The 14,233-nt window shown below is 48.1% G+C and overlaps 1 protein-coding gene across 2 annotated transcripts; it reads right to left on the bottom strand.

Annotated features, from left to right (window-relative positions):
* Nucleotides 1-237: 237 nt before the first annotated feature.
* PRPS1 (phosphoribosyl pyrophosphate synthetase 1) lies at nt 238-12,872 on the bottom strand. Of its 2 annotated transcripts, XM_065077436.1 has the most exons (8): nt 12,649-12,872; nt 11,886-12,089; nt 8,964-9,147; nt 8,536-8,634; nt 6,594-6,718; nt 4,693-4,866; nt 3,834-3,993; nt 238-2,228 (listed from the first exon to the last, which is right to left on the bottom strand). In XM_065077436.1, exons 1-8 carry the CDS (start codon nt 12,654-12,656, stop codon nt 2,136-2,138), a joined length of 1,047 nt encoding a protein of 348 aa, XP_064933508.1. In that variant the 5' UTR covers nt 12,657-12,872; the 3' UTR covers nt 238-2,135. The 2 variants fall into 2 exon arrangements, with proteins under 2 accessions (XP_064933508.1, XP_064933509.1); XM_065077437.1 differs by lacking the exons at nt 11,886-12,089; nt 12,649-12,872 and adding an exon at nt 11,577-11,879.
* Nucleotides 12,873-14,233: the final 1,361 nt, after the last annotated feature.

Here is a 14,233-nt window from a genome sequence, read left to right on the forward strand (position 1 = left end):
AGGAGATTAGATACAGATAAAAACCACTTCCAACTAAGAAAAGCAGCTTGGTCCCAAGCTGCTTCTTCCGTGCCAAACCTCCCAGTCAGCCCCACTGCAAGACAGGTAAACCAGATGACCTCCCAAGGTCCCTTCCAAATAACATTACTCCATGGTTTATCTTGCAAGTGACCCAACTCAGAAGACGCCCACCACCTTTGTAAGGTTTTTTAGAAGCATTTATAAGCAGAGACCATGTTTTTAAATAAAAGTTTAATTCCTTCATCAGGTCTTAAGTTTAAACACAAATGCTGCTGAAAATCCTCCCATGCTCCCATGTCCCAGCTCTGGGCTCGTGGGGCACTGGGGGCTCCGGTGCAGGAGGCAGGAATTGGACTCCGGGTAGAGCTCAGTGCAGGATGCGAAGCAAAGCAGCAAGAAACGCACACTTTCCAGACGAACACCAATTCTTATACAAAAAAAACAAACCCTAAACTGTAATAGAACTGTTAATGTTGCCACAGGACAGGAGTTGTAGGAAGGGAGAGAAGTCTTCAGTAAAAGGCACAACTGAAAAAGTACTTCCCTAGATCTTAACCAAGTTTTTCAGTTAGTTCCACTTCCACCCCAGCATCTCAAAGGCATGCTAGTTACTCTAGCAAGTCATTTCAAGTTCCTCCTTTTCCCTTTTCCCCTTTCTCCAGCTTAAAACCAAAAGAGGAGTGCTTATAAACACCAGAGCATAAAACAGCTTGGTCTAACACGCAGTAATAGTCCAGGAGAGACTTAACAGTTTACGATTGTCTGGTACAGATACCAAGTATTCAAGTTTCAGATGATACTTATTAGATCCAGGAGCCTCAGCCAGCTCTAGTTTTGGTATTTTTCTTTCAGGCACTTTGCTGCCTGTCAGGTTGGTGTTAGATCTATAGTTTTCCCAGTACTACGTATCACCAGCCTCTTCAACCCATTGCCATAAGCACTCATTAGCAGCAGCAGACAGGTTTTGTAGTCCCGCAGCCTCCTGTGCTCCCTGGTTTAAGTTCTTTTGCAAGGAGCCACACTTTCAAAGCAAGGCAGGCAGGACAAGCAACCAGAATGTGTCAGTAACTTACAGGCCAACAGGATTGCAGGCAAGGAGAGGCTAAGACAGCTGGACACAAAGCAGTTGTGTATTAGGTCACCCCAGCATCTGAGCAGGCATGTGCTAGATGCAACAACCAAGCTACTACAGGATAAAAGAGGCTCAGTTTACTAGTGTATTGGTAAAAAAAGGATCAAGGATTTGCACAGCAAGTCAAGGTGCAGCTATAGTACATGACAGTAGTCCTCTAATTGCTAGCAAGGGTAACAGTAAGCTGTGAAATTGAGAAACTGGTTTTAGCCTACACTAAAAACTAAAGCACACAACCACTGTGGGTCCTCTATGTAAGAGGGAAAACAACGCTTGTCCAGGATGCACCTTCACCACTAAGTTCCCACAGCAAGGCAGTACTGCACAGACTATGCTCTCACCTTTGCTTTGCTGTCTAACACACTAATGGGCATTTGATTTCGTCAATAATTAAGCAGAGTTCAAGTTTGAAAGCTACAGTAATCTATTTTCATGGGAGGAAGCTGTAGCAGAACTACCTCCCAGGTGCCTGCCAGGGCTTCACTAGAGTCAAGGCTTCCCCACTGCTCTTCACAGGCTTGTCAGGCTTGGAGTGGTAGGACAGCCAGCAGGCTCTCAGGCTCCTGCTGTAGATCCAGATCAACATGGCCTAGGGAGCTCTACTTCCCAAACAATTCAGGGTACACATGCACCCTAAGTTAGATCTTCTAACCCTGCCCACAGACAAACTCTCTCCCCTCCACCCCCTCAGAAATAGTGGCCGTATCAGTCCCGCTCTTCACAGATGGGCAAAACTGAGTCCCTGCTACTGGTGAGCCCCAATGCACAGGGTTGCTGGTGGAGCTGGAGTGTTACAGAGATGAGCTTCCCCCCGCCAGCCTCCCAGTGTTGGGACCAGAGCCAGCAAGCCTGACTCAAGCAGGAGGAGCTGTGGAGAACTGCACTGGAACAAGCAGAGTCTTCTACTGAACTTTACAACAAACTGAACAACTTTTGGTTTTAAGAAAAAAAAAGCCATACAAGCAGCAGCTGGCATTTGCTGTTATAAAGGGACATGGCTGAATAAGTAGGAGACAGATTCCCCATTATGAGTCCTCCTGATGGCCTCTGCAAGGATCATGGAGATGTCAATCACCTGGAAGGGAAGAAAGATGCATCAGTGTCACTAAGAAGACATCAAGCCTGGAAGAGCAGCTGGCAAGTTCAGAACTTTAGTAAACTCATCACCTAAATTTATAATATTCCAGATGGAGACAAATGACTTCTACACAGGACCGCGATCTAATTACATGTAACTCTCGAGATATTCTACATAGAGTACTACAAGAATTATTTCACTCATGACAAACCCTTTAGTTCTGTATTTCTCAACACCGAACACTAGACAGCAGCACAGAAGAGTGAGGTGATGAGAGCCTGAAAAACTACTCCCCTGCAATCTTTGGCTACAGCTATTTACATAGTGATTACCAGCTTAACATTTCGCATGAAACTGTAGTGTGGGGCTTGTAAAGAGTTGAAGCATCTGACATCTTTTAGATATGCTCAGTTGCAGGAATATAATCCAGAAGCTACTATTAAAAAAAGCCCGCACAAACAATCCAATAGCAGTTTGCAATCAGCTCACAACTTATTTCTAAAAGCAGCTTAAAATTCACTGCAGCTTCAACCAGCTGAGCTTCCTTTTCACCAGAACCCCAGTGCTGGGGAATCTGTTACACTTAAAACATAGTGCAAGCTGAGTCTCCATAGTGTCATTCACTTTCCAGAGCTTCTCCAAATGCCTGTGCTCCATACATCTGCACTGTGAGGCCAGCATTTAGGATGTCCTTGGCCATGCACATGCTATAGGAGTACCTGAAGCTTCTGATGGACCTATCATGCCCAAATACTCAGGTAAATTTGTAACTTCCAGCTGTCCATTAACACAGGAAGTCCTCAACTTCTGCCTAGCTCAAGTAGTACAGCCAATATTTTAGTTTCAGGAAAGTCAAACTCAGCTTGGGAAACAAAATACCATAGTACTTACCTAAATGAAAAAACAAGACAGAGTGAACACCAAAAGACCAGCTTTTAGCTTTCATCTAGATGGCAAAGTATTTTTATCTTTGGCAAGTATCTGAACGTTGTACTGTGGAGCTGTGTCAATGGCTTGTAGTCAAGCCAGCAAAACATCTGTGGGACAAGACTGCGACTCCTCTTCAGCTCACCTGCACTGCTGTGCTGACCAGAAACAATGCATTCACCCTCCCCAGGCCAGCCCTATTCTGCTTCACAAAAGGGACGCGCTGCTTGAAGTGCTGCGCATTAGGTGACAGATGCACAACTAAAGGTGGCATCACCACCTTCAGAAGTTCCTACCTGCTTCTGCTCCAGTATTACAGTATCACGTATTACAGTATTAGATGTATCAGCTTACCCCTCCTGCAAACTGCACAGACACAACCGCTTGCTTATACCATGGCCCCGTTAGATCAGTGATCTGATATTGGTAAAACAAGCTGTGAAATACATTTACCTAAATGAACCGTTTAAGGCTGGATTAGAAGCTGCATTTTATCATTGTGACAGGTCTGCTATCCTCCAGCAATAGGAACAAGAGAACTAGTCACAGCCACTGATTCCAGTAGCAATGAAACTGCCGCAAGCACTAGACAGTATTATGGGGTTTTCCCACCAAAAGGAGGACAGACAAGTGCCACCACCCCTAGGAGTGACAGAACAGAAAGGAGACACTCACCTGGATTTTAGGGCACTGCTTCATCTTGTCCTCCTGCGGTATTGTGTTTGTGACAACAACTGCCTCAAAACAGGCGTTGTTGATCCGAGAGATTGCTGGCCCAGAAAAGATCCCGTGAGTTAAGATGGCATAAACTTTGGTGGCTCCAGCTGACACAAGCCTACAAGGTGGGGAAAAGGAAAAGGATAAATTATTTGCAAGTATTAAACTGACATTAGTGCAGGGCACATGGTAAGCATGGAAGAAGACACCACCACATGCTTAGGGGACAGGCTACCTTTGACTCCCCCTTCTAGCTCACTACTGATTTGGGGGATGAAAACAATTTAACAAGTACCACAAAATCCACCACAGACAAAGTACACATTGAAAAATAAAATTGTTCTTAGCTCTGGGACTCTTAGATTAGATCATGCAAACCACCTTCTGTGATTTTTGCCAACACAAGGTAGCAGATATTTAATACTGAATGTTGCATATGCTGTTTTTTCTAATGTAGAAAGCTTGAAATACGGCAAAGCTTGGAAAGCTCACTTCTAATAGAAATTCAGATGTATGACATTAAGGTGATGGACCACACAGCACTGAGTTCTACCTCACCTAGTCAGTGACAGTACAGTGGAAGCCATACTTTCAACACAAGCATTTTTCAAATGAAGACAGACACTACAGTCTTCTAGCTATTCCCACCACTGTGAGAACTTTAGCTAGGCTTTTTACTTACTTTGTATGACACGAGATAAATAATCAAGACACTCTACGTTACTTCGTGAAACCTGACATGCAAATAATCTGATTAATTCAATACTTGCTAACACCAGGTTTCTGATTTAGGAAAGAATCAATCAACCCTACTCACTTGTCCGCAGCGTGACAGATGGTACCGCACGTGTCTGCCATATCATCCACCAGAATGGCCACTCTGTCTTTCACATCACCCACCAGCACCATGCGATCCACCTCGTTGGCTTTCTTGCGCTCCTTGTGAATGAGGGCGAAGTCTACATTCAATCGATCGGCAATGGAGGTCACTCTGAGGAGAGAAGGGATTCCAAACAATGCTTAACTCCACACAACAGCTTCAGTTAAATCTCTGTTAAAACCATTAAGCACAAACTGCCACTGGAGTAAGAGAAGCTGTCACCACATCTGTTACTGCTTCCAAGCAATTAATAGAAGATGCTCTGCCACCTTAAGTTTCCCTTCAAGCAGTTAAAATGCAATCTCTGATCTAATCTTGCAATGACAGCAACTAGATTAAGATAAAACAATCTTTCATCCTGACCACTGTAAATTAATTTGCATTTGAAACTCAAAACAAACCTTAACCAGCAAGTCTGGCAAACCTGAAGTGATCAGAATGCCTGGGAAGTTGTCATCTTTATAACACTACACTGGAAAGACTTCAGCTATGCTACAACAGGGATCTCCTCGCACTCATACAGGCATTCAGTTGTCACGTATGCAAGTACCAGCACGAGGACAGTGCAAAGAGTGCATATCCAAGAAATGCGAGTCCACCACCTCACATTTACTTTGGTTAAAGAGACCACAGAACAACCTTACTAGAGGGACCTAAACTTTACTATTAATCAGTATCAATACATAAAGTTTAAAAGCATTCAGAGTGAGCAGGAACAAAAGATGAGTAGACTCCTAGACCCAGTACATCCAACTCATCACCCTGCGAGTCCAACACAAAACTGTTAAACCAAACTGTTGACTAAAGTATTTAGTTCTGCAGTATCTCCATAAAATATTGCACCAGCTAAGATCCACACATTTCAGTTAAAGTGGCTTTTGAAGAGGTTTTTTTTCAGTAGTCAGATTATAGCTGTCTGACTTGGCATTCATGCAGTGTATTACGCAACAAGCTACAGAAATAGATTAATATATAAAAGGTCTTGTCCAAAACAAGGGTCACAACAAAGCTACAGGAAGCCAATCAGCACCCTACAGTGGTATTATCACTTGGCTGTTTGCAACAGATAGCTTAAAACATGCTAAAGTATATGAAGGAGGTCAGCAAACACCGACATTTTGGTGTGACAGTCCTGGATTAAAGAACACATCTGTGTGCCTTTGCTGTCCACACATAGTCCTTACACAGAAGCATCAAGGAACAGGTTCTCCTCAAACACTGGAGAATATCCTTAATTGCCCAAACTGGCATGTTTATTTGCAGAAAGATGGGAGATTGTCAGACTATCCAAGTAGAAATGTAACAGATGCTGCTGCTTTTTGGAAAGGAACCATCTATCCTCCTTGCTCTCAGGGAGGAGGAAGAGCAGCAGCAGGTTTAAGTTCCAGTCTAGATATCCAAATCAAGGATAACAAGAAAATTCATCAATAGACTATGCTTAATACTGCAAAAAACCCAGCCTGGTTAAAAATGCATAATTAAGCAGCAGCCATAACTCTGTCTTGGCATAGGGGTATGAGCCACACAATTCTCTCCTTCAACCTGCATAACTGCTATTCTACAAAAAACTGCTTTAGTCCAAGGGATGTAGTAATTGTGGAATTGCTACCTATGGAGCTGTGATTCTTCAAGCTATTTAACCTTTCATGTAGCCCAAGAAACCTTCCAAACATTCCCTAGGAAGAACATCTGACCACTCTTCAGCAGCTGCCACAGACTGTCTTACAGAAGGAAGGTTGGCAGCGGGAACATGTATCTTCATAACAAAGTCACAAGCACTCTTAGAAATTCAAGCAGATACAGAGGCAGCACCTGGACGCAGCTGTCTGGCAGCTCACCTCTTGGCTCCACCAGCATCTGGTGAAACTATGGTGCAGTTTTTCCACTCCACAATGTTCTCCTTGATCCATTTAAGAACTGCAGGCTCAGCATACAGGTTATCAACAGGGATATCAAAAAAACCCTGCAAGGAAGACAACAGGAACATATGTAGCTGAAGGTCACGTTCCAAAAACAGTTGGAAGAAGCTTTCTACATGATCGGGCATGCAGCCACTGCCTTTCCACAGCTTTCAGCTTTCCTTTCTACTTCCACTAATGCAAGGCAGCAGCCTTTGGGATACACAGAACAGTAATGTAAGAAGTCCTCAGAGCCAGAAATAGTTTAGGAGCATAAACAACACTTTCCATCTGACACCTTCACAATATGTAACTAGTTCTATCCTAAGGGAGTATAGAAAACCAGCATCAAACATGCTCATTTTCAGAGCAGCAAGCTGCCTGTTTACAAAAACCAGTCTTCAAAGCTCATTACCTGCACTGTTTCCATCTACAGGAAATCACTGAAAAAAGGCTTGAGTAATATTTGCTTTCAGACTAATGCAGCCGGTTCCACTATTTTACCCAGCAGACTCCTCCGGGTAAACCTCAAAGGTCACTAGAAGCCAGAAGTTAATCCTTCACAGGGAGTGACAGGCAGGAAAGTGGGCCCAGCAACTCTAGAAGAGTGTTTCAAGGTACGGGGCAACATATTTTCTCACCATCATCCCCTCTGTGCTCAGCAACCCAGCAACTACAAGAACCAGGCTGAAAAAGGCCAGATGTTGGAAGCTTATAGACACAAGCCAAATTACTCCATTGAATCTCACCATTGCTGCTGGTGAAGCATCAACCCTATGGCACACATCACAACTCCAAGCCTCTTAAGGAAGGGGAATATCTCCTTGGGCTCTGCTCTTATTTTGTGATCTTTCCCAAAGTCTCAGCTGTGCCCGCATTGATATCTTCCATCTGAGGAAGTATTTCTGGGCAAGTTATACTGGAAGAAACTATAGTGAAGCATGAATGGCTGCATTTTCAACTGTTAAAATGACAGCCAGCCCACCTACTTCACCAGGAAGGAGGTATCTCACCCCTCTGGGTCTAAGTGTTTGCAGCAATAGAATAGATGTTCTCTCTTCTGCCACACACCTCTCAGTTGCACCAAGTTGGTTGCTTGGTCTTAGAGCACTTGCTCAAGGTAGAAAGACACAACTGACAATTTAACAGCTTGTGGTCCCTCTTCTCCCTGGTATATGCTCTTGGCACTTCTCTCACACAGCTCCAGTCAAGATTTCAAATGCTCTGTGAGACTATGCTGTTCACTAAGCCAGCAAAACCCATGAATAACTTTCATTTCACCAGCAGCTTGGAAAAGAACCAAATCCAGCTTATGCAGAAGAGCGGCACTGGATGGGTACAAGTGGGATTGCCCATCTTGTCAGCAGCAAGCTCTCAGACCCCTGCCCTGCTCCGCTGAACCTTCAAAAGCAGCTGTGCCCGCACACCTGGAGGCACAGAACCTCAGGGCAGCAGTGTCACCAGCCACTGTGTCCAACTGCTCACTCCTCCCTGACAACTCCGTAAACATCAGAAAGCTCTACTCAGCATGTAGGAACACTGTCCATAAAGCCACCGTCCATCGCAAATCCCTCAAAGTACCAGTTAAGAATACAGCATCACCGTGTGGCAATAAAGTTGCATGGATCATTTACTAGCCCAACATTAATTTGCACAGTACTCATTATGCTTAGTCTGATCAAGAGCAGCTATAATTTACAGCTGAACCAGTTACCCATCTCCCTATCCTCTTCTGACTGATTCCACAAGTCCCTACCAGTCCCTGGTTTCCAAGTCCTGATCACTGCTCTGTCTAAAGAAAAGCAGATTGCTGGAAAGCCTGCAAGGCAGTAAAGAGGCTCAGACTGGAGCAGGTAAGTACCACCCCGATTTTAGCTCCTACCTGAATCTGAGATGCATGCAGGTCCATGGTGATTATATGATCTGCACCTGCCACAGACAGCATGTTTGCAACCAGTTTGGCAGAGATTGGAGCTCGACTCTAGTACAGGAAAAACACAGCATGTAAAACAAGGTCAACTCCTTCATCAAGATGTCAGTCTTCCACTTCTAGGCAATGATTTACAGGCAGTTACTAAAAGGAGTACTCGTTAGCATTGCATAATTTCATCAGCTGGTGATTACAGATTGGTGAAAATCAAGAAGAGCTAGATCTTTATGGAAATATGAATTTGCAGTCCCATGCCCTGAGGTTTAAAGAAATCAAAATTTATCTTCTCTTCTATGCATTCATCTAATCCCTGTTCAGCAGCCATGACTTTCAAGGTGTGCATTCATCTTCCCAGCAGAAACCCTTCCCACATCTCTTACCTTGTCCTTTTTGTCCTGCCGAGCATAAGGGAAGCAGGGTATGACAGCAGTGACTCTGCTGGCTGAGGCAATCTTACAGGCGTTTATCATGATGAGCAGCTCCATCAGATTGTCATTGATCTCCCCACAGCCACTCTGCACGATGTAGACATCCTCTCCGCGTACACTCTCACCTATTTCCACACTGGGAACAGATGGGGAAAGGAGACTTGTATCCAAATCGAAACGTGGCCATTACATGTGCCTGCAGAGCAACCAAGGGATCACATTCCCAAGAGTCTGTGGGTGACAGTGTCATATAATCAAGGGTGCTGGGCAGGAACAGCATTGCTTATTTGCTCAGTAACTATTTTACATTGCTCACTGGATCAAATCTAATGGTCCGTCAGCAAGGCTAAAAGCACCCAGCCTGCACTCTCCATCTCAGCACAAGCTGAGCATGTAAACACCCCAGAACTGGCCTCGTTGCCCTGATCAGAAGTACAACCACCTCAGCTGAATCCAGGGTACAAAGCAAGCGAGGACGATCGCCAGTCAGCAGAGAAAGCCAAACCCAACTCCTACCAGAAGCTATGCTGCAGCTGATTATTAGATTTAGAGTCAGAACAGCTCTTCACTGGCTTTAATAGAGAAGCCCTCCAGCATTTCAGTTCAGAAAGGCTTTCGGGGTTAATTTCCTCCTGGATGTAATGCACGCTAATCCCTGCTGATGAATGGACTGAGTGGAAGCCAAAGGTCCTGTTTGCCAGCAGCAAACCGCCAGCTTCAGCGCTTGTATCAAGACACCTGCACCAGAGTTGGAAAGAAAGCAGCAGCCTTGGCTTTCAGGTTTCATACAGAGCAATGCTGCACAAGGACTTTCGTAGGAATGGATTAACTACTAAGAACTTCCAACCTTTCAATTTAGAGAAGCCTGCCAGGTTTGGAAGTCATCAGAAGTCAGTCTACCAAGGACACAGCTGTTCCACAATTTCTTTCTTCTTGCACTGGAGATGCTCACTCGCTCTGCAGACCGCTGCTACATGAAGCTCTAGGAGCAAGGAGACCATCATCCAACCCACTCCTCATGACTTCATTTACAGAGCACCTAAGGGCAGATTCCCCATTTTAATTGTTCATTCTCTGGTCTTCCTCCCCTCTTCTTCAACATGGTTTTGATGACTGCTCATACTTAGTCTTACTGCTCAATATCCATCAGCAAACTGCTGTCATCTTTATTGCACACTGACAGCAGACACCAATCTCTCACAATTTCACCCAGCATGAGAATATTCTGCCAGGTGTCTGAATTCACAGTAGTTAACATACAAGTGTCATCTCCAACTGTACTTATTAACAGTCTAAAATTAAGGTGATTCAAGACATTTATTAAACTAAATTATCAATGAAATATTTTATTAAGACAATATCTTTCTGGGAAGCATGTGCTATCAATTTATAAGGGTAAACACCTGTTGGGTGTAAAGTCACCTGCTGACCTAAGAACCTGCTAGCAAGCCAACTGGACAGGTAACAGCAGTTCATAAAGATCAGTGAGAACAGCACAATGGAAATGGCTGTAAATCAAACACTTTTTAAAAACTCTCCTCTACAACTCTTTGCACTACCCCTGAAGTTTCAGTTACAAGCAATACAAACATAATATTCTACATCACACACACATCCTGGATTATCCTGGAAAAAATTACTGTCACAGAAGAACGGAGGGGTTGGAGCAACTATTCAAGGCTTTTGATATTATGCAGTGTGGTGGACACATGCTTAGTGTTCCTCTCTAAAGCAAGTTAGAAGAACTCTGAATCATTTCTAGCCTCTCCTTTAGCTTCTTCAAGCAGGATGCCAGCAAGACTTATAAAGCACAGAGACAGAAAGCAAGACAAATCTTCAGTTTCAGAGGCTGGGGGAACACAGACTGCATGACTGCAACTACATCATGGGCTGCATGTCAGCCTCTGATCCTTCCTGAATCATTTTATCTAGACCTTTAAGACTCGGATGCTCTTCAGGGTAGTTTAAAAGCACCAGCTACACCCTAAGCACAAAACTGTCAAGCCTGAAGTCATCACAGTCTAGCCTAAGCATGGAAGAGGCTGATTAACAAGGGTCAAACCCCGGGAGGTGCATTATCCCCATCAGCTCCAAGCTTTTGGGGTGGCAGAGGCAAGGTCTGTCTGGTGAATTCTGCTGCTCCAGCCTCTTGTCACCGCGGTCGGGTGACACAAATCCTTCCTTCTACGCGTAGAACGGCTGCACCCTCCCCCAAAATACAGTGAAAACCTTGACAAGGCCCGTGGCACAGCCCGCATGGGCGACGGGCGCTTCTCGGCGGAGGCCGCTAGAGGCACCGCCGGGGCCGCACAGCCCAGCACATGGCTCACCGGGAGCCCTCCGGAGCTCCACAGCCGCTCCCCGAGACAGCCCACCCGCCGGAGCTCCCTCCTCCCCGGGGGGCCGCGCTTTGCCGAGCCAGTTGTTTCAGAGCTCGGAAAACGCCGGCTCGGCGCCCACCGACGTGACCACCACGCCGCTCCGCAGACCGGAGCCCCGGGGAGGGAGCTGCTCAGCCCGAGCCAGCGGCGCTGCACGGCGGCCCCTTGACTGAAGGACGCTCACGGGAGACCCGGCCCTGCCCAGAGGCTGCCAGCAGGGGAAGGGCGGGATGCGCTGCAGGTCTCCGGCCCAGCAGGGTCGAGGCAGAAACGCTCCGCCGAGGCCTCCGAGCGCGGCCCCCGTCGATCCGCCGCTCCGCCGGGGCCGGGCCCGGCCGCAGGGCCTGGGCCGCCCGAGCCCCCGCGCCAGGCCCGACCCCACGGCGCCGCACTACAAATCCCAGCAGCCCCCGCGCGGCGGCTGTTGGGACCCCAGCGCCACGGCGCCCCGCGGCCCGCCGGGAGCTGCAGTGCGGACCCGCCCCCGCCTCACCACGTCTCCTGGTTGCTGAATTTTTTCGTGACCACCTTTCCCAGCTCCAGGCCGAGGCGATCGGCGATCTTCTGCGACAGGTCCGGGTGCGAGCTCCCACTGAAGATTTTAATATTTGGCATGTTGGCGGGCGTAGCAGCGACGCTCTCCTCCGCGCTCCACCTCGTACCGAAGCCGGCTGCCGCAGGGGGACGAAACCGCCTCCTGTGCGGGGACGCGGCACACTGGAGCACACAGCACGGCAACTCACGCCTACCCCGCCATCTTACCCTTCCCGCCAGCCGTGCGGCTCTTTATAGACTCCTTGAGCCCACAGACACACCCCTGCGCGCTTCCCATTGGCTCCGGCCGGAGAGGGGCGGGGCCCCGCCCGACCCCGCGTCGCTGCTGGGCGTGGCTCGGAGCTCTACCCCCTGTCCCGCCGGCCGCCTAAACTACGGCCCCCGGTGGACGTTTGCGATTGGTCGTCTTCTGCCCATCTAGTCTCCGATTGGTCAGAGCGTCCGCGCCCAGAGCTGACCGACAGGACTGTCCCACGTCGCCCCGGGCTGCGGGGGGGATGACGGGGTTCGTTGTGCGTGATTGGCAGACGACCCCCCCACACACACCTCCCCGGCGGCCATGATGGCCCCTCTTCCTCAGGGGGGGCCCAGGGAGAGCCCGGTCAGCGCGGGCAGAAAAGGGCCCCGCTCCCGCCGTAGGTGCCGTGCCCGCGTCCCCCGTCCCGGCGGGTGAGGATCCCCGCGGCGGCGGGGGGGGTTACCTCAGCATGCCGCTGTGCCTCCTCCACCGCCGAGTGCCGCCGCCGAGTGCCGGGGCGTGCGCCGAGCGCGCGTCACCTCGCCGGGCCGCGGGACCGCGGCGTCATGCGGTGTCCCCCACGGCGTCACGCGGGGTCCCCCCTGCCGTGCTGTGCCCGTGTCCCCTGCCCGGCTGCCGCACCGCCGTGTCGCGCTGTGCGGGCGTCGCCTCCCCCGGCGCTGGGCCCCCGGGCCGGGCTGTGCCGCCGCCTCCCCGCGGGACGCGGCCGGTGACATCGCCGCGGGTGGCTCGGGCTGCCCCAGCATCGCAGCCACAGCCCGTGCGGCGCCCCCGGCTCGCTGCCCGCTTGAGCTGCCCCCACGCAGAGCCCCGGGTGTGGGGTGACGGGCTGCGGAGCCAGAGCCACGGTGGGCTGAGCACCCGCCAACCTGTGATTTGCGCAAACAGGGTCCCATTTGCTGTCTACAACTACCTGACAGGAGGCTGTAGCATACAGGGTGTTGGTCACAGGACACAGGAGAAAACGGCCTCGAGTTGCACCAGGGGAGGTTTAGATTGAATATTTGGAAATGTTTCTTCCCGGAAAGGGCTGTTGGGCATTGGAACAGGCTGCCCAGGGAGGTGGTGGAGCCACCATCCCTGGAGGGGTTTAAAAGAGGCACAGATGAGGCTCTTAGGGATATGGGTTGGTGCCAGAGTTGGGTTATGGTTGGATTCGATCTTAAGGGTCCCTTCCAACCAAGGTGATTCTGTGATTCTATGTTTCATTAAGAGAAGTTGTAGCTTTCTCAGCACAAACAGAAGCCCGGGCACCTCATGGGGGAGGCTGGGCAGTGTCAAGGACACTGGGGACATAGGAGCTCTGCTGCCTGACCAGCCCCGCAGTTGGGACCCTTCCCCAGCTCTCAGCTTCAGACGTTGGCTGGAAGTGTGTCCACATTATCAAGTTGCAACAAGTTTTTAACACTTGAAGGATAGCGCTTACCTTCTTCACTAGAAGATAAACCTTTTGCTTTTTGTCTTGCAAACTTCTGGTCTACAAAAATACTAATAATTTATTTTCTTTGCCCTTTTCTCCAAGGGTGCTGTGCTCGGTCTCTTTTCCTTTGGCTGGATCATGAATGGATCCTATTTAAAAAATGATGGTTGCATGCTTTATGTGTGAAGAGGCATCCACTTCTCATATATACAGCTGGTGCGACTGGTCTCACTGCAAACTCAATGAGAAAAAAACGTGATGATAATCAACATTTTCTGCACTTGTCCTCAGAATTCACAACAATACTTTCTGCTATTTATTTTTCTGTCGGAAATGGCCTTTGGCCCTGTTGTAAGATTAAAGAAAATGTAATTGTGGCGGATACTCTGAATTGCAAATGTAGAGGTGTTTTTTCTGTCTTCTGGATAATTTTTAAAACCCGTGTGGGTACTATTTTAACAGGCTGTTTAATTTCTGAGGGGATTTTTTACTTTTATAATTGGGGTTTTGTACCTAATTCTGTAATTCGTGTCCTGTGAACTTTCAGCCTGTATGTGATTGCATTATGTAGATTAATTTAGCTTTTGCGAAAGTAACCATTGTTCAA

Source organism: Columba livia, chromosome 12 (genome assembly GCF_036013475.1).
Source record: "Columba livia isolate bColLiv1 breed racing homer chromosome 12, bColLiv1.pat.W.v2, whole genome shotgun sequence".
In the NCBI taxonomy this organism is placed as follows: Eukaryota; Metazoa; Chordata; class Aves; order Columbiformes; family Columbidae; genus Columba; species Columba livia.

Excerpts from the sequence above, each read along its gene's own strand:
- PRPS1 (XM_065077436.1), bottom strand. Across the intron at positions 9,148-11,885 it reads TTCAGCAACCAGGAGACGTG|TGTGGAAATAGGTGAGAGTG; the intron begins GTGAGGCGGGGG and ends ATCTGTTCCCAG. Across the intron at positions 8,635-8,963 it reads GGCAGGACAAAAAGGACAAG|AGTCGAGCTCCAATCTCTGC; the intron begins GTAAGAGATGTG and ends TTCCTGTACTAG.